Source organism: Talaromyces proteolyticus, assembly GCF_021365285.1.
Source record: "Talaromyces proteolyticus strain PMI_201 chromosome Unknown BGW36scaffold_2, whole genome shotgun sequence".
Lineage (NCBI taxonomy): Eukaryota > Fungi > Ascomycota > Eurotiomycetes > Eurotiales > Trichocomaceae > Talaromyces > Talaromyces proteolyticus.
Genome location: NW_025764278.1, coordinates 2,145,672 through 2,164,189, shown reverse-complemented (window position 1 = coordinate 2,164,189; position 18,518 = coordinate 2,145,672). Strand labels below are relative to the sequence as shown.

The following is an 18,518-nucleotide window of genomic DNA, read 5'->3' as shown; positions in this document are numbered from 1 at the left end:
ATTAAAATCAACGGTTAACTAAAACTGTTGACTTCAAATAAGGCACCATGCGGAACTCAGATGTGGTACCTTCATCTTCAAATCGACATACATCTCGATGTCTGCCCCCTCTATAGCCCCGTCTAGCGCTTTAGCTCGCGGCGCCTTTACGACAACTCCAACCCCCTCAGATCCCTACTGTTACCAGGTGGGGTTTGGGAACAGGTTCGCAACAGAGGCTATTCCAGGAACATTGCCTTTGGGCCAGAATACTCCCCAGCGTTGCAAATACGATCTTGTATCGGAACAACTCAATGGCACGCCCTTTGTCGCACCGCGTGCGTCACAGCTCCATGCATGGTTCTATCGCATCAAGCCTTCGGTCGTCCATAAACCTTTGAAGAGATGGCCCAAGAACCCGGACCTAGAAGCTGTCTTCTCTGCTCTAAACCCTAATACGATCTTCACTCCACAAGACATGGGATGGGACAAGTTTCCGTTACCGGAGCCTTCGCAGCCTGTAGACTTCATCGGCGGTCTGAAGACGATCGCTGGGCATGGAGAACCTTCATTGAAGGAGGGCCTGGCTGTTCACGTCTATATGGCGAACACATCGATGCAGAACAAGGCATTTTGCAACAATGATGGCGAGATGCTTATCCTCCCACAGGAAGGCCGGTTAGACATTCAGACAGAATTCGGACGGCTGATGGTTCAGCCTGGTGAATTGGTTGTAATTCCTGCCGGTGTGCGTATCAAGGTATCGTTGCCGGATGGCATTGGACGGGGTTATATTCAAGAAATCTACGGAAGTCATTACGTGCTCCCTGAATTGGGACCCATTGGGTCTAATGGAATGGCCATGCCTCGTGATTTCGAGATCCCCGTTGCCAGCTTCGATATTGATCACAGTAATACCTGGGAGATTGTGGTCAAGCTTGCTGGCGAATTGTTTGGGTATGAGCAGAATCATACCCCTTTTGACGTAGTCGCTTGGCATGGAAACTACACTCCGTACAAGTACGCGCTGGAGAAATTCATCAACTCAGCCACTGTCGATCGAGAACAAAGCGATCCATCCATATACTGCGTGCTGACGGCGCCATCTAAGGTCTCTAGTATTGCATTAACAGAGCTTCTTGTTTTCACACCCAAATGGAATGTCACTACAAATACCTTCCGCCCGCCTTACTACCACCGCAATGTCGCCACTGAGCTGATGGGTATGATATACGGAACATGGACCGGCTCAGCGACACATTTAGAGCCAGGCGGATTAACATATGAGCCAAGTTTTATGCCACATGGAGAGTCGTATAAACGATGGAAGGAGGCGACGAGTGCAGATTTGCCGCCTTTGAGGGTGAATGAGAGGGCTATAGCGTTTATGATGCATATTTCGGGCCATATATCACTGACTAAATATGCGTTGGAAAGGACTGGAAAATTGCAGGAGCAGAGAGAAGATTTGTGGGATGATTGGTCAGGGGGTTTCTTAGATCATTTGTCAGAGGTGAATCAGGATCTCATTAAGGCCGGGCTGCCTCCTCTTGACAAATTGAATAAATTTTAGGGAAGTATAATTTTTCAGTCTCTTCAGCCATTTGAGAAATGATAGGGAGCTTTCAAGCACCAAAAATGCATCTATTGTCTACTCCTATGAATGTCCGGTTCCTATACTCTATTCTGTATATGCGTATTCACCTCCATGAGTGTCAAATGTGAAATAGTTGACCTATTTCGCGTAGAAAGGCATCATTGGAGTTGAGATTAGCACAATTATTACGGATCTTAGTGCTGAAATGGAAATGCTGTAGGGGGTCACTTAGTACGAATATAATACGCGTTACCGACCAGCTAGGGTATATATAATAATGTACTAGTTGACATATAATTGATTGATAATCATATTAACCAACACTTTATACTGGCTCAACGGCAACGAACGCCGACTCACAAAATTTCTTGCTTTTTCATGTCATTCTCTGCACTAAAGCTGCCTGTATAGTGACCCTTTAACTCCGAATCTATTCCATTTTCATTCTGCAATACGAATAGTGGCACTGAAAGTTGTGGGCATTTTTGTTACCTTCATGGTAATTTAGGCTGAGTCATATGACGTATTTAACTAGTTAACTAGATTGAAGGCATTTGGTGGTGAGTAGGTACGACAGGCCATCTATCTGACCACGGCAGCCTTCGAGTGAGACCTGGAGGCTGTTCTTAAGGAAACGAATAGAAATAATTTCTTACGGTGGAAAGAAACTGCGCATGATCATGGTCCCTATCGTTGATCACATTACTAATCCTTGTTCTACGTTTTTCCCTTCAGGTGTCACTTTCCTTTTTTTTTTTGGTTTTTCCCCCCTCAAATTAATTTTCTTTCTCACTGTACTTCTTTTCTCTGATTTCGCACATATCTTTGATTTCTTTTTCACTCCCAAATAAAATACTGACGAAATCCGGTCCGTTGCAGAAGAGTCTGGTTCAGAGTGGACTGGAGAATCAGGCTGTCCCCAAGAAAACCGGATGATCTGGGTGGGCTTCAAGGGTACCGGGTCGAATTTTCGTAAACGCTCAATTAGAAAAGGTCTTTCCTTTTCTGAAAGCCTTATTTGGGACTGTATACCCTCTTTCCAACTCTTTTCAAGCAAATCTCTATTATCTTCCTGCCATACTCTTCTCGCAGTATCAAATGCTTCATCTAACTGGGCGCTGGGCGACAGAGCCAAGGTTGATGGGCCCAACAGAGTAAAAGCGTACTTGGAATGAGGTATCGTTCGCTCGAAGCATGTACAATCAAACATTCGCCCATCGCGATGCCATCTGGGCTGTTTGAACTCATATGTTGCAGAATAAGCTCGGATTGTTAACCAGCAAGATTGTATTATATCAGATCTATCGGCCGGACTAGCTGTTCTGTAGCAGTCTTGAGCAGCTACCGTAAGAAAACGGTTCAGTTCAGCAGAAATAGTTTTGCGGCTTGCATCCGATCGGGACACAATATATTCGCTAGCCGACACAGCCAGCTGAGTTTGGTCGAAGGGTCCATAAAATTCATATGTAGAGTTATGGGAGATTACCTTCGATGGTAACCCTTGAAGAGGGCGCCTAGCAACCAAAGGGAATATTGCAAGCGGATCAGGACGTTGGTAGGGCGCATCTTGGTTGCCTGTACTCATATCTGTCTTTGGTTGAGTGGTCGGTGAACAGGTGTGCCGTTTTCTCGGACTACAATTATGTGAGATGTTTTGATCACGAGAAGGCAGATATAATTGCTGGTTGGAGTGTGTGGTATAGTCGATAAGGCTTTCGGGATCAAGCAATGCAACTTAAGCGCTGCCCGCATGCCCTGAAACGAAGTGAGGGGGAAAACCGTACCGGGACGGAACAGTGTGCGTGCACCCAGCACACCTACGGAGAAGCAGATCCTGGAAATAATAATCCGAAGCGTCTTCAACCAATAGAGGATAGAGAATCAAGATTCGATGGCTCCGCTCTATATTTCCGGCATGGAAGGCGGTGTCAGGCGCCCCTGTAACTGCTTCTGGTAGGATGTCCTTGGATATCTCCAAGCTGTCCCACCAGGATGAATCAATTGGCGTTCGCGGCGGAACGATCCTCCGTCCTCGCTGGGCACTGAATCCTTTTAAGATAAAGCTGTACATATCCTACGGAATGTCATCTTTTACACGCATATGTTCAATCGCTTCGCAAAAGGAGGAGCGTTGTAGGGTTACTATGATCACCGGCCAATTTTTATATTTGGAAATAGAATGTGTGGCACTGTGATGTGATTGGCCAATTGTTGCAGCTGCCTGGTCTTGATCACGGATATGCCTACCGCTATTATCATATGATCCAAGCATATTCAGGTGAATCCCACTATTCCCGGCCACACCTGGTCAACAAACTTGGTGACGTCGGTCTTTAGCTCTCGAGGCTGTTCCAGCGCTGCAAAGTGTCCACCCTAACCAATATTCATTAGCATCTGCTCTAAATCTCTGGGAATACAAATTACCTTTTGGTGCTGCCTCCAGTACACCAAGTTGCCCGTCGTCTCCACCCATGAGCGGGGGACCGGTGCAAGCTCCATGGGGAAGGAGGAAAATCCAAGAGGCTTGTGGATATACCAGCGGGGATCATTGTTAATCGGGATGGGTGGCGGAGGATAGAGCTGGAGATATTAAAAGTGATTTAAACAAGTAGTTGATGGCCGATAAAGACAATAAACGTACCATACGATAGGTGTAGATTGCTCGAGGAAACGTCTCGGTCAACCAGTACAGAGTGATTGATTCCAGGATCACTTCAGGGGGGAGAGGATCGTCGACCCATTCCAGGAACTTCTCGCCAATCCTGTCAGGTGTTAGTATACTCAAACTGTTTCTCGCAGGGATAATTCATAGCATACCACGCAAGGAGAGCAACCGGGCTAGTGGAGAGCACATGGCCGATAGTACTCGGACGTGTGCCATGTTCCATAGCGTATGCAGATCCTGTAGTTACGAAATCTGACATTCTTTGAACACCGCGCTTTTCAAAAGCATCGAGGCGGTCATCAGTCATGCCGTCAGGCCGCCTCATGGCACAAACATTGACTTGCTTCTATTGGCATTGGTTCTAACTCGGTCATTGGGAAGGAAGTACTCACGGTGCGCCGCTGTCAGCTGTTAGATCCAGGTGCATCTCTCCTTCTGTTACAGAGCAGAATATATACCTTTGCAGCTATCATGGTCTACAGCCAAGTTCCTAGCTATCCGACTGCCAATGTCGCCACCCTGAGCAATATATCCACTCTCAAAACCGATATCTTTCATCAGCTGGTCCATAACCCTGGCGATGTCGGAGATCTCAAAGTTTCGATCCAAGGGAGGCCCAGACGAAAAGGTGAAGCCTGGCAATGAGGGCACGATCAAGTGGTACGGCAGAGTATCTGGGGTGAACTCCTCCCGAAACATCTGAAGCATGGGGAGAAACTCCAGAAAACTTCCTATTCAGATAGATCAATCCATGCGGGAGGTAGATCGGTGATAATAATAATCAGGCTTACCGGGCCATCCATGAAGAAATAAGATAGGCACCGCGTCTTTCTTCTCAGAAAAGAAGGCTACAAAATGGATCGTGAGACCTTCCACATCGGTTGTGAACTGCGGGAAGCTATTGATGTGATCTTCGGATGTTGTCCTAGGAATGAATGTTAGGGTCTTTCTCTGTTTTGAGTAGAGCTCATAGTACCAATGATAGGATCCCAGCCACTGGTCTCGAATAGTGGCGATCCAGTCCGTCGTTATGCCATAGCGACAGCCTGTCTGCGAGTTCTCGTACGTGTGCGGCGCAAGCTTTGCGAGCTCGATCAGCGTCTTGAGCTCGGAGAGCTTGGTCTTGGGGATGGCTGCCTTGAAGGGGGTAGCGGAGACCCTCGCGCTGGAGGGTAGAGTGCTGAATGGGAGAGACATGGTGTGTGAAGTGTGAAGTGTATGTCTTACAGTATGCTTAATCTGTCTTATGTTGAGCTGCCGAGTCACGGGCTGTGCGGGGGTCCTGTCTCACCGTTGACCAAACAAGTACTCGCCCCCGGAGCCCTCACCACTTAATACCAAGGATAGAATCTCTTAGTCTGGACAGCCACTCCGCACACTCTCTGGTATGCGGACGGTCTCGCTAGCATCTATCTTGAAACGATAAGCACACTTTATTGAGCTTCAAGTACAAGAAATTTATATGTTAATATACCAATAATACCAATGCACTTTATATAGTCATGAAGGAACTGCACCATGTCCTTGCCGAAGTTCTCATTACTCGCTGCATTCATGGCCACCTCTTCTGTGATCTTGCTCCTATCTACATCTTATTATAATATTACAGATGGTCAGCAAAATAACCCTATCTATAATGGTGTGTCTTGGTATGGCTCTATACAGGATCTTTCTGACTTGGTTGATTCAATTCCTTGTTGCCTGAAGACTTTTCTTGGTTACTTTGTTCAGTTACTCCTAGGAAACGTGTGTGAGACTCAGTTGTCCTTTTAAATTATACCTCGACATACCTCAGTATGACTTACAGTTCACTCTTGATGTAATATGCATACTTTCAAGAGTACTGGGAAATACTTAAATCATTTCTATAAGTAGGAGAAACGAAGGTGAAAAATAAACCGACAAAAAAAAGTAGAGTCCATCAAAGAAAAAGGAAGGGGGAGAGTATCCAGCGGATTTATTATTTTTATGCATAGTCCACCTCCGAAAATAAGCTCCGAAACTAGCGCGAGCATAAAACGAGATGGAACATCAGCCGGTTAACCAAGATACTGGAAGTCCAATTAAGCCCGGAAAAAGGTAGAGTGTATGGTTTGGCTTTGCTCCGTGTAATGCACCCTTGCCGACAATTGAGATGTGAAACTTTCCCGCTTTTGTTCTCTTGCAATGAAAATATTTACCTAAAACCCATGGGCTCCTGGATCATACTCTCTTCCATGTTCATTCTTTTATAAAATAATATTCTTCTACAGCCGGATATTTTGTACACTTCACTTGCTCCGCTATTGACTCAAGAATGGACCGAGAATCCGTTCAAGGAGAAAATGATGGTCAACTCTCACCTCGTGGAGGAGGACCTGGGAACTACTCATCTAAGAAGACACTCCGTATTAAGAAAAGGTAATTTCACACTCTATCTTGCTACTTAAAGTGTTTTCGCTACACATCGTTCAAACTACATCATGAACTGGCCTCAATGGATGTAAATTGTCTCGTATATTCAGAATGACCCGAAACACGACTTCGCATCTCGAACACTAACAAGTGAGCAAAAACAGAAAAGGCAGAGAAGGCAGAGGCGAGATAGACAGGAACAACCCCTTACATATTATGTATATAGACCCTCAGATTCATTATCAGAGGGTTTCGATCTCAGATAGTCATCGTGGTTTGGTGTATGAACACCGTTAAGCTGCCGTCGGTACATAGCGCCGATAATGGTATGCCATGAATAAGAATTACGTCCTGTGCGTGATAGATCGTGAGATCTGGGAGAACGCCTCCGTCAGCTTATTCGAAAAGTTCAGAAGTGCAAAGTTCTGGGATCATCCTTGAGATTCTACACTGATGGCACCGTCTATAAGCAGCAGGAGTACATGCAGTATGAAAGCTGTCGACTTAAATGCGTGCAGGATTTGGCGGGATGAAGAGATTGAAAAAATAGATAGTGAGAAGGCGATAGGGCGGACAAATATGCCCGATGAGGAAATCACAAAAAGCAAGAAGGCAATCGACAAAACTGTTGTTCTTCAAAGCTAACTCGAAATTTCTAGTCTATACGAATCTTCGACGAGACTGGATGTACATGCCTGTTTTCTGGAACTGCCACGACCTCGCAATCCGCCTCGCTCACATCATATTACCGCCATCCTTGGACGTGGTCAGATTTCTTCAGAATCTCATGAAATCACTTCGACGGGCTTTAATAGAGATAGACTGGTATTCTACTGCGGGAAAAAACGCTATGGGAGGATAGGGAGTAGGTTTATTAGGCGTCCTCGCCGCTGCGCCACCGCTGGTCGTAGTTGGTGCGTCTGTTTTTCATGGCTGGATTGTGTATAGGGTTCTTTAGCCCACTTGTTGAGCATTCTAAGGCGAATGCAAGAGCCAATACCATGCGAAAACTTGAGGAACGGTTTCCAAAGCTCAAGTCGCTTCACTATTGAACGAACCATTCGCATCAATTGATATCTTTGGTTACCTTTCTCCTGCTTTATATGGGCAAACTGAAATTGACGTGTCATATACATTGCCTGTTCATCTAAAGCTTGCCTTTCATTTTTCTGAGTCTGAAATTACTGTCGTAACATTGAAGATATTGGCCTCAGCTACTAGTAATCCAATAGAAGTCTTTGTGGCTCCAATCAAATATAGTGCCGAATTTAGTCTTTTTTTCTGTAATATCCACTCATGGTATCTTCTATTTTAATTCAATTTTCAATTCGATTTCTTTTAGACCTCTAGATTTTCAGTCAAGCGGGATTAAGGTAATCATGGGTTTCGGTTCTGCTTGCCTTAGCAATATCTGCGCGAACAAAAACCCCCAATTCCAGTTGTATAGGAATTCTCGCAAAGAGAAATCCAACACGTAAAAGACACCCCGCAGAAGCAAATACGTGTAAGTTTAGTCCACTAATATAGAGTATGCAAGGTTCCTCAAATGCGGGCTTCCTCTTGCACGAGACTCCTTGTGCGAGGTTGTTCATAGATAGCTGGATCTTTAGAATTGAATATGTAGTATAGAAGATTCTACCTAAATGTTTATGTCTAGATACAATATTTCACATAAGAATACTACATATTGCGCAGGCTCTAATAAACCGAGAGTTCACAAAATTGATATAGAATGATACATGCATACAATATTATAGTTCTTAGGATAAAAATAAGAGCCTATCTTTTCAAATGTTGTTAAATTACCTCTATATTGGTAAGACTAATTTGGAAAATGCAGCGAGTAGCTACGCCATCATGTGGTCTTAGCTCTCACTATCCCATTCACTTCTCTGTGAGCTTCTCGGCAACAAGTTTCTTCAGTTCTTCCGCGGTCAATTCCTTAATACCAAGTAGCTTATTATCCGTCACATCATACGCACCGCCATACGTATCGCCAGCGAGAGCTGTGGCTTTCAGTAGCTTCATAATAACTGGCATACTGTGATCTCCAACGCCAAATTGTTCTAGACTCTCCGTCAAAAGCACACTCGATTGTACCTTGCTAACCTCCCACTTAATTTCAGAATTAATCTCTTTTGCAAACTCCAACAACTGGTTTTGAGTCAGAATGGCCTCAGATGTATGCACAATTTTGTCTTTCGTTGCGTCAAAGTTTTTTAAGATCGCAGCTATAGCCGTCCCAACCTTTGGCAGGGAAGTCGTACTAATTCTGTTATCTCCCTCATCCATGAGAGTTACAGAATGGTTTGCAAAGTTCAGCAATATGGGAGTGTTTAATAAGAAGTCTAGGAAGGCACCGCATACAAGAACCGTCCAAGTCAACTCGCCAGCTGCCGCCTTCTGTTGAAGATGCTTTCGAATCTTGGCCATGGAGCTGTACAATGGAAAGCCTTCAAGTTTGGGATTTGTGCTAACGCTGCCAAATTCAGAAGGAATGAAACGTTTCACGCCCGCGGCAACAGCGGCGTCAATGAGGATAATTTGACTCTCGATCGCTTCACCACCCACAGTTGACACGACGGCATCAATTCCTTTGAGGGCGGCGGTCAAAGATTTCAAAGAAGTATAATCTACTTCAAGGACTTTGATGCTCGAATCATACGTCCCTGGCTTGCCACGAGTGAGAACTGTAACTTGGAAGCCTGCATCAACAAGTGCTTTGAGAACGTGAGGCCCAAGGGTGCCAGAGGCCTGTAGACAATGTTAGTCATTTCCTTTTGTGCATTTTTCAAAGTTCTCACTCCAGCTATCGCAACTGTACTAATCTCGCTCATCTTGATTGAAATCAGAAGAATCTTGAAACTGCTTCGGAGGATATAAGTTGGTCGGATGTTTTTGAGATATGATGAGATTCAGTTGATCTTATTCTTCATACCAGGAAACACGATATATTTATACCTTCTTGTCACTAAGTGCGAATATAGTTCGCAAAGAATTTCATTGGTAATCAACACATTTCTAAGCGTCTCATAATGCGGACCCAAACCCTGAAGGCCCGCAATTATTGCCGCTCCAGACTCCGCACAACCCGCAGTGCCCAGACCTTTAAAACTTCAAACCCCCGCCGGACTCCGCAGTCGGTGAGTTCTTTTTTTACAACCCACTATCCATCGATTAGAATAAGACAGTGGCTAGTCGATTTCAGTCAGAATGAGTGCTCGTCACCGGAAGGACATTTCTAAGAAAGCTTGTATGCGATGTCGCCACCAGAAAAGGCGATGCGACAGAGCTGTTCCTGAATGCGGACTCTGCCTAAGGTGAATATCTAATCAAACCCTGCCACCTACAGCAGTATTACTAACAATTAGATCTCAGACTTCATCAAACATGCGAATACGAAGGACTTGAATTGCCCCCCTTGGACCTGAGCCGCCTAACTCCGTCACCCTCCCCTAGGGTAGATCTCCTCAGCTCAGACACGTTGACCCCAAGCCAGGTCAAAGATACTATCATAGAAAAACTCGGATCAATCTCGCCTGAGGAAGTTTCCTCTGAATATACCCAATCAATCGATCCTTGGTTTCCCATCATCTCATACACATTACAGGGCCAGCTCCCATCATCCTGGAACGAAGCTTCGCTCGATTTCACAATTCTATGCCTCTGCATTATTATGCTTAGTACTAACCCACCTCCCTCTTCAGAATACAGAGATAATCCTTCCAGATTCAAGGCCTTGTACCTATGTACCAAAAGTTGGATTTCGTTGATCGAAGGTTTTGGTGCCAACTCTCTCGAGCTTGTCCAAGCAAGGAGTTTGGTGACTTTGTTCGAAGTTGCACATGGCCTCTACCCAGCAGCTTATATTTCCATTGCAGCTACAGTCAGAGCAGCCGATGCGCTTGGAATACATCCTAGTTCACAAACATCGCCTATTCACTCTTCAAGCGATGAGGCAAAGAAGCAAGAGGCAGTATTTCTCTGGTGCGGAATCCATGTTCTAGACAGGTATATGCCTCCTTTCATGTCATCGAACCATGATCATCTGTTATCCTTGGCTGACTTTTTCTAGATGCATAGCAATAGAATCCGGATCTCGGCTATCTCTTACTCGCTTGCTCACTCCCGACATCCATGACCTCCTCAAGGAAACATTCTGCCCTACCCTCCTCGAACGAGATTGCACAAGTCTTGTCTGCCGACTCTCACGTCTCTTCGAAGCCTCCACCCTACTCGATAAAATGCACACCACGCTACAAAATCCCACCGCGGAGCACATGTTCAACGTGGAAGAAGTATTGTTGTTGGTCAACACATCAATCAATCTTCAGACGATTCTAATGAAAGAGATTGGAGATGAGAATAAAATATATTCCGGTGGGCTGGAACTTTGCAATACGTGAGTTGACTCTCTCTCTCCTTTTCGCTATCTCTATGATTAGGAACAGGTGTTTGTGGCGCTGATGCACGTATAGTGGCTTGCTCCTAGCATACGAAAACGGCAGTAAAGTCCCTATTGTTGATGAAATAGCTGCGAATTGCAATGAAATAGCTGCAACATCTCTCACCTCTCTCCTGACCGCCGTAACTACCACAGTTGAACCTTTTGTCAGTGGCGCCGAAACCATAGATTTCAGCCGCCTTCCTCCGTTTATAATCTTTCTGGTGTATAAAACTGCAGCGCTAGTAACGGAAAGACTATTGATGGGAATTGATTCGAATGAGGGATTGAAAAGGTTACGAATTCTAAGGACCTTTTTGCGGATGGTGAGCGCAAGGTGGTTGTGTTGCGGTAGGTTGAGTAAGAGATTCTGAGAAGTGGTCTAGTTAACTGAGCCCTTATAGAGCGTTACCTCGAACTTCTCAATGATGATACAACACCGCGGATTCTGAAATCTATAGAGCAATAGTATATCTCTATTTCTCATATGTTGGTGTAGTAGGTGAAACCAGCACACGGTCGAGTCAACAGTATATCTTGCCTTGAAATTGTGAACCATCAATAGACAATTTGCAGCTGATACATGCAGGAGAATTGAAAGATGCTGAACAACGAATAGAATGAGGAAAATAACAGGTCGTGTATTGAGGGTATTTCATAAAGAGAATTAATTACATATATCCAGGTCGTCAAGGATACTTCTCCAAGAAGGTTAGAATATCTTTCAAGAAACGATGAAGAAAAGCAAAAAGTCCGTCTTTCTCAATCTGTCGGAAGAGTGAGCAAGTCAGCGATTGACTATTGACCACCTCACTATGCTCTAGAGCACAAATAGCAATAGCAGACCGCACAGTTGATGCATTAAAGGCTTGGAGGGAGGTGCGCGCCTACCTAAATTAGTTCCACACGGTCGCGAATACCCTTTTAATCACACTATACTCAACATAAAAAGGCGGAATAAATTTCTCCACCATGCGATCCCACGAGGCTCTCCAGGGTGAATTATGCATGGCACGGTAGAACTCCCAATACTCCGGCCAAAATCCAGCTAGGCCCCAGTCCAGCAGAACAATAGTGCCGTCAGTGCGAACAATGATATTCCCCGGATGTAGATCCGCGTGTGTAAACACGATCTTGTGATTTTTGAGACCTCGGACCGTTTGGTACAGCATGTATTCGCTGTTGAAAAAGTTTGATTCAATGTCATGTTCACGTTCAAGCACTTCCGAGGGCAGTCGATCTCGCAAAGCTTGAACGATTCCTTCGTCAAAGCTTTCCTCGGATGGGTACGGGCCATAGCAGTACCTAGTGTAGTCGCCGTAGCCGGCCTCGAAGATGCCGTCTCGACAGGGTGATCTGTCAAGTCCACCGATGAAATCCCCTTGAATATCCCGCATCTGGTTCACGTAGTCCCGTAAATTCTCCAGTATGCGATTTTGCTCAGCCTTCGAAACACGGTCCCAGTACTGTTGGAGCGGCTCGCCCGCCTCATATGACATTACAATGTATCCAAAACCGTCAAGAATATATGCACTAAGAAGCCTTGGTGTAGCTATGGTCGTACGGGTAGATGCCAAATGTAGCGCTTCGGCTTCGCCTAAACGAACACCATAGCCAAATTTCACGACCATATCCGAATCTGCGAAAACAATACGCGCCCCCATTTTGCCAGGACAAAGATCGTTTGCTCTCTGCAAGTCGCCAGGGTCGAGTATGATAGATGGAGGTCCAATGATTTCTGAGTAAATTAAGCGAGGTTTCTGCTCCTCTGTTTCCAAGCCTTCGGGACAGGCACAGCCGGTATTCAAAGTGGAAGCTGCAGTTTCCTTTTTCACCCCGGTCTTTTCGGTCTCAGTACTTGCTGCTGCACTGACCTCCGGCGTCTCGAGACTATTTCTCCCTTCTAGATGCCTCGCAAGGCAGTAACGATGGAGAAAGTCCGATTCCCCAAAAGATTCCCCAGTACCGCCATACCGAGGTGGAAGTTGTGAGCCAAGATATCGATGAAGGTCCACTGGATTCTTCAACAGTACCGTATCTCTCAAGAGAGCTTCATCGATATCAAGATATGCTAGGTATTCATCACGAAAATTGATGATGTACGCCTTTCCCAGAATAGTGGGATAGTGGCGCCGAATGATTACCACCAGTTCTTCGAGGGCATTGCAGAGCTTTTCCTGGAAAGACTGCTGTCCTTTCTTAGCATTTTGAATGGCACGTATTTTGAATTCAATCACACAGGAAGCCGAATAGTCTTGTCGATCAGAACTGGCGGCTGTATCCAGCAGAAGCGTGGAGAGTCTCTCCATTACAGCAAGACCTAACTGCACCAGCCCTTGAGATGTCGTCAGGCTTTGGTGTATTGCTGAGTATCCTTTAATAGTCATCTCATCAATGTTAACCCACAGCACATATTGCCCTTCATTCAAAGTAATGTGGCACAGATCCAAGTCTGGAAGAATGGACTCTGCTTCAGTAAGGAGAGCCCTCGGGTCAGAGAAGCGTCGCCATTCCAGAGTTTTCTCAAGTGAGGCAATTGCCCTGGGGACCTGAAGTGCAGGGATTGCGGAACGGCTTCTGAGGAACTATTGATAATTAGTGACGAATCTCGGTGCGTGCCCGTAGTTCGAGTACCTTTTCCAAGATTACCTCCAGTACCTGCCACTCCGCGTGCTTTATATCAACACCCCAAATCTCAGTATGGCGGGACTTTTTCAAAACAGAAGGAAGAGCATCCCGAAAACGACTGGCCAGAGAACTTGCTTTTTCGAATGAAACAGACATTATCAACAAGGCATGCCGAAAAGGAGGACGAAATGATGTCAGTTAAGCTGGTATCCGCAATTTTGATCATAGCTCTGTCAAAGCCTCAAATACCGTATAGGAACTCGAACCATTACTATATTCTTGCCTGTGACAGGGGAAGGAGAGGCAGCGATTCGTATCTCGACCTTGTCGGTTGGCCTTGCCTTGATGTTTTGAGCTGTGCGGGGGCTCTTGTCCTGTTTTCCGTTCGTTCCAAAATCATTTGGGAAGTTGTCTTCACGGTCTCCATTCTACGTGCTTCATTCGGACCAGAACACTATTACAGAGACATTCGAAACCTGCTCCATGGTTTTACACAATCTCTCTCTCTCTCCACCCCACTATCCAGGCCGCCCTTGTTTCACGCCAACCTTTATATAGTTAAGCCGTATTTTGGCTGTTATGTATTACTTACCGCTTTCTTAGAGCTCTTCAGAAATGATTGGTTTTAACTCGTATTATACCCTCACCTATTGCAGGAAGATGTCATTTTCTTTTCACAACTTTTATATAGGTTATCCTATAAGAACATGTAAAACACAGCTTAACTATGTAAAGGTTGGCGTGAAACAAGGCTAGTAGAGCGGAAGGCCAAGGAAGTTTCGAATCTTTCTGCATCAATTTTGGCCTGTATGTAGTGGAACAACAAAGTAGTTAGATAGGGATAGTCATAGTTATGGTAGCCTGCAGATCGCTTGCACGAGAGCTCGGGTATGAATTCACCACCACCACCGTCTGTATACATTTTGCTCTGTTGGAACTCTCTTCTTATATATTTCTTAAATTGCATAGTGGCCTACAGTCTATGAGAGCATAAACCATACTTTTTTTAGGAGTATTAACTGACAGAGCAGTTCTCATGTTATTCTTTTTGCCTTTTTGCCTTTTTGACTTTTTAAGACTTGTCTTTTATTATTATAATGCTTTGTAATGTCTGCTTATAAATAAAATCCAAAAATTCTGTTCTATTCCTGCGCCCCTGTTTTTGTATGATCCAACAAAGGTACCTATTCCTCCACATCTTAACAGAGTACCTTCAGATAAAACTCATTCTATATGACTTGCCGCTCGAAGAGCGAACAGACAGGCGATATCAATGGTTTCTTTGTCTGATTTGCAATGAGAACTAATCTTTTGCTGTGAGTAGAGTTGATTGAATGGTGGACTGAACAGAAATGACTGCCAAAATACATGCAGGTTATCACTGGAATGGTGGGAACATTATCATTTGGTCTCTGTCTTCCCGATGCATCTCTCACTAGACTATACTTCTCCCTTCTGTGTACCATACATGTGGCATACTTCAGCTTTTGGGTCTTGTACTAGATTGAGATAGATGTTGCACTCACTTTATGCACTCGAGTATGTTACAAGCCGGAATATTAGCAAATAAAACTAATTATATCACCAGCTACTACCTAATATCGCATCATTGCAATAGTCAATCTGTGCACGATCACTGGATTTGGCGTGATTGGCGCTGTACTCGGTAGCTCAACTCTATCAGCCGTGTCAAGTGGCCATATCGATGATACAGTAGGCATTTTCATCGTTAGTATCATCGGTCTGGCCATATCCTTTGGCGACTACAAGATTCTGCACCAATTCGAGCGATACTCTTGGATTTTTTCACTCGTCTCTATAACCATCGCCGGTGGGAAGCATTTGTCGATGAGTCCCAAGTATCCGCCGCAATGATAGTCTCTTCTGGTGGCTTTTTAAATCCGTAGGTGTAAGTATATTATTTAAATCTTCAATCTTACTTTCAGGATGAAAATAGCATTGGAACAATTGATTTGTTGACATGAGTCCATGTGCGATTTCTGATACTCACCAAGTTGTTGGCCAATGTTTCAAGTAAGTCTGGGTAATTAATTTTATTTATTTATTTTACTTTTCATAAGTTATAAATAATTGTCCTCTTGTTACATCATGATATAAATTCGTTCTATTGGAGAAAGCCAGCCAATCAAATATGATTCCCGGCTTAGTCAGCAGCCAATGGCAATCGCTAAAAGTGCCGACCTTCGTCAAAATTTTCTGCCGATTCGCGGAGATGCAACGACCTGTGTTGATGAATGCGACAACTCGACACGTAATATTTGGCGAACGAGTGATAGAAAAAGAAACATGTCCGGCTATGCGGGCCCGCAGTTAATCGAGCACATGAACCCAGAGTTCAGGCGCAATCTGGGTGTGAATGAGCTTGTGGCCGGCGCTCCTCTGATAACCCCGTCTCCCACCGACACCATGCGCACCACTGCTGCGAGACCGAACCGCCCGATCTTAGGACCCGGAGTGTCTGGGGAGCCGGCTGGAGACGAGAAGACCCAGCCGATCGTTCGGAAGCGAAGAGGGGGCAGTCGCAGAGCGTGTAACGAGTGCAAGCAGCAGAAGGTGCGTGACTTTGCATTTATTTCTATTCGGAGTCCACGCGTAAAAATCAAAATCTGGTGCTTCTACTGACAGCCAATCAGCTGCGATGTGATATCGTCCAAGCTCCCTCAGCAGCGTGCTCTCGCTGTAAGAGGCTTAATATAGAATGCAAGGTTGAGTCGTCGTTCAAGCGGATATCTAAACGACGGTATGCAATTAGCATCATTACCAATTAGTACTGGCCGTTACTAACAATTAATGTAGACGCAATGCCGAAATGGAAAAGGAGATTGCCGATCTTCGTCGTCGGCTGGCAACCGGTGAATACCCTAGGGAATCTCTTGACTCAAACACCAATGACGAAGAGAACGATTCGTCGGGTGAAGTGTACTATGCTCCCCATTCTCCGCCTGCCTCGTCGCGAGCTCAGTCCCTGTCAGTCTCTGTCGACCAACAGGCATCACCGATGAGACGGCCTACGGTACCTCATACTTCCAGCGAACCTGTTGTCTCCCAGGGCAACAACGTATGGAGTCTAGAGGATATCTCGCTGTCGAAACCGCGCATTACTCGACTTTTCGATCAGTAAGTTGGAAGTCATTCAAATATTTGAAAATTGCTAACATATAAAAGGTATTTCAAATTCTACCACCCATTCCTTCCGCTATTGGATCCTACAAAAGGTCCCGAAGAATATTTCAGTTGCTCTGAAATTCTTGCCTGGACTATCATCTGCGTATCTAGCCGTCGCTGCCCTTATGAGTCCGGCCTATTAGTATCTCTATCAGGCCCTTTTAGTCGACTGTTGTGGGCAAGTATCAGTAGCGTTCCACAGAACTACCACGTGGTTCAGGCGCTCTGTCTACTTTGTACATGGCCCTTACCGACTACCAGTCAAAAAAGCGATCAGACTTTTATGCTCAGCGGTTTAATGATGAATCTTGCGATGCAGCTTGGTTTACATCGCCCTGTTCAGCCGGAGGAGTTCACGACATTCCGAATGGAGGTTAGAGGCGAGGAATTGAAGGACCGACTGCAGACGTGGTTCCTTTGCAACATCGTGGCCCAAAAGTGAGACCTCTTGATCGTACGTCAATTGTAATTACATAGTAACTGATAATCTCCAGTGTTGCCACCGGGTATGGCCAGCCTCCCAGCACGATATACGATTGGGCATTGGAACCGGCTTCTCTCAGGGCTGCCGATTACCGTCTGCCAGAGGAGTTGAAGGTTCGGCTGCGCATTGAGAAGTTTTGTGATCGAGTAACCAGAAGTTTATACAATGGCCGACCAGAGCCATCAGAATTCATCAGCATGGAGAAATTGCTTCTGGTCGGTGTTCTAGAGGAGGAGTTGAAAGAGATGGAATTAGATTATGCAGACAACATTTCACGTGAGTTCCCATACTTTTATAACCAAAGATGATTGAACCTAACGCCCTTACAGAAATCAACTTGATCCATCTACGAGCTGCGAATCTACATTTACGATATTTTGTATTCCTTAGCTCCAATCCCCGCAGCGATGACCTCACGAACCTCTTTCTAGCAACGACATCATTTCTAGGACGCGTTTTAGAACTGGAAACATCACCTGGAAACCTACTCATCCACGCCACAAACTACATTCTACAGATGATAGTTTCCGCGGCTTTCGCTTTGATGAAACTTCTGAAAAGCCCCTTTGCGCGACAAATCGACATTGACCACGGCAAATTCCTCTTCAACGGGGCCATCTCATCAATCCGGAGAATCAGCGTCGTCGACAACGACCGCCCTGTGCGTCTCGCCAATGTCATTTCCCAAATGTGGAACTCAGGGAGCTCGGGCGACGATTCGCTTCATTTGGGGATTCGTAGTCGGATGAGCATGAGCCATGTATACGACACAGTCTGGCGCTGGCGCCGACGGTTCAAGCAGCACAAGGTGGCTGACGAGGGCCAGGGTAAGCCAGATATATCTCTGTGCCACCTCTCTCTTTCATTATACTAACTTGTATAAAACAGTCGCCTCATCCACCCAAAACAACAATTCAACCGGTGTAATCGGGTCACATCCCGAACAAGCCCTCAACGACCCGAGTCTGATGCTATCGACGAATTTCGACGATGCATTCATGAACGAGGCCAGCTTTTCAGACGTTTTTGACTCACTGAATTGGGTTTTTGATGGAATTCCAGAGTCGTTTATTGCGCCATCTGGGATGTAACTTCTCGGGGGCTGTATATAGATATAAATTTATATGGTATATGTATACGG

The 18,518-nt window shown here is 45.3% G+C and overlaps 8 protein-coding genes across 8 annotated transcripts; 4 read left to right on the top strand and 4 right to left on the bottom strand.

Moving 5' to 3' along the window:
* Nucleotides 1-32: 32 nt before the first annotated feature.
* On the top strand, nt 33-1,642 carry BGW36DRAFT_370091 (homogentisate 1,2-dioxygenase). Its single transcript, XM_046215208.1, has one exon. The coding sequence runs from the start codon at nt 98-100 to the stop codon at nt 1,550-1,552; it is 1,455 nt and encodes a 484-aa protein (XP_046076862.1). The 5' UTR covers nt 33-97; the 3' UTR covers nt 1,553-1,642.
* Nucleotides 1,643-1,943: 301 nt separating this feature from the next.
* On the bottom strand, nt 1,944-3,476 carry BGW36DRAFT_93065 (uncharacterized protein). The gene has a single exon (XM_046222705.1). The coding sequence runs from the start codon at nt 3,159-3,161 to the stop codon at nt 2,274-2,276; it is 888 nt and encodes a 295-aa protein (XP_046076861.1). The 5' UTR covers nt 3,162-3,476; the 3' UTR covers nt 1,944-2,273.
* Nucleotides 3,477-3,850: 374 nt separating this feature from the next.
* Nucleotides 3,851-5,438, bottom strand: BGW36DRAFT_287614 (Alpha/Beta hydrolase protein; the record flags this gene model as incomplete). Its single annotated transcript, XM_046210519.1, has 7 exons — nt 3,851-3,949; nt 4,001-4,156; nt 4,218-4,338; nt 4,394-4,580; nt 4,700-4,972; nt 5,033-5,166; nt 5,218-5,438. The coding sequence occupies 7 exons, from the start codon at nt 5,436-5,438 to the stop codon at nt 3,851-3,853; spliced, it is 1,191 nt and encodes a 396-aa protein (XP_046076860.1).
* A 3,076-nt stretch (nt 5,439-8,514) lies between these two features.
* On the bottom strand, nt 8,515-9,618 carry BGW36DRAFT_370086 (uncharacterized protein). Its single transcript, XM_046215207.1, has 2 exons — nt 9,440-9,618; nt 8,515-9,389 (listed from the first exon to the last, which is right to left on the bottom strand). The coding sequence occupies exons 1-2, from the start codon at nt 9,470-9,472 to the stop codon at nt 8,520-8,522; spliced, it is 903 nt and encodes a 300-aa protein (XP_046076859.1). The 5' UTR covers nt 9,473-9,618; the 3' UTR covers nt 8,515-8,519.
* A 230-nt stretch (nt 9,619-9,848) lies between these two features.
* BGW36DRAFT_287451 (uncharacterized protein) lies at nt 9,849-11,548 on the top strand (the record flags this gene model as incomplete). The annotated part of the gene is made up of 5 exons (XM_046210511.1): nt 9,849-9,955; nt 10,014-10,646; nt 10,711-11,037; nt 11,114-11,430; nt 11,484-11,548. The coding sequence occupies 5 exons, from the start codon at nt 9,849-9,851 to the stop codon at nt 11,546-11,548; spliced, it is 1,449 nt and encodes a 482-aa protein (XP_046076858.1).
* A 427-nt stretch (nt 11,549-11,975) lies between these two features.
* On the bottom strand, nt 11,976-13,863 carry BGW36DRAFT_286954 (kinase-like domain-containing protein; the record flags this gene model as incomplete). The annotated part of the gene is made up of 2 exons (XM_046210466.1): nt 11,976-13,664; nt 13,714-13,863. 2 exons carry the CDS (start codon nt 13,861-13,863, stop codon nt 11,976-11,978), a joined length of 1,839 nt encoding a protein of 612 aa, XP_046076857.1.
* A 988-nt stretch (nt 13,864-14,851) lies between these two features.
* On the top strand, nt 14,852-15,762 carry BGW36DRAFT_370082 (uncharacterized protein). The gene is made up of 2 exons (XM_046215206.1): nt 14,852-15,162; nt 15,234-15,762. Exons 1-2 carry the CDS (start codon nt 15,076-15,078, stop codon nt 15,375-15,377), a joined length of 231 nt encoding a protein of 76 aa, XP_046076856.1. The 5' UTR covers nt 14,852-15,075; the 3' UTR covers nt 15,378-15,762.
* Nucleotides 15,763-16,050: 288 nt separating this feature from the next.
* Nucleotides 16,051-18,468, top strand: BGW36DRAFT_286870 (putative C6 transcription factor; the record flags this gene model as incomplete). The annotated part of the gene is made up of 7 exons (XM_046210461.1): nt 16,051-16,281; nt 16,362-16,468; nt 16,525-16,845; nt 16,894-17,331; nt 17,388-17,653; nt 17,707-18,204; nt 18,266-18,468. 7 exons carry the CDS (start codon nt 16,051-16,053, stop codon nt 18,466-18,468), a joined length of 2,064 nt encoding a protein of 687 aa, XP_046076855.1.
* Between the last annotated feature and the right edge of the window lie 50 nt (nt 18,469-18,518).

What these genes read in the sequence shown, in the direction of transcription:
- BGW36DRAFT_370091 (XM_046215208.1), top strand. Translation starts at nt 98, where the DNA reads ATGTCTGCCCCCTCTATAGCCCCGTCTAGCGCTTTAGCTCGCGGCGCC.
- BGW36DRAFT_93065 (XM_046222705.1), bottom strand. Translation starts at nt 3,161, where the DNA reads ATGAGTACAGGCAACCAAGATGCGCCCTACCAACGTCCTGATCCGCTT.
- BGW36DRAFT_370082 (XM_046215206.1), top strand. Translation starts at nt 15,076, where the DNA reads ATGCAGGTTATCACTGGAATGGTGGGAACATTATCATTTGGTCTCTGT. An exon ending in CTAGACTATACTTCTCCCTT is followed by an intron (nt 15,163 to 15,233) that starts CTGTGTACCATA and finishes TGTTGCACTCAC; the next exon opens with TTTATGCACTCGAGTATGTT.
- BGW36DRAFT_370086 (XM_046215207.1), bottom strand. Translation starts at nt 9,472, where the DNA reads ATGAGCGAGATTAGTACAGTTGCGATAGCTGGA. An exon ending in GTACAGTTGCGATAGCTGGA is followed by an intron (nt 9,390 to 9,439) that starts GTGAGAACTTTG and finishes CATTGTCTACAG; the next exon opens with GCCTCTGGCACCCTTGGGCC.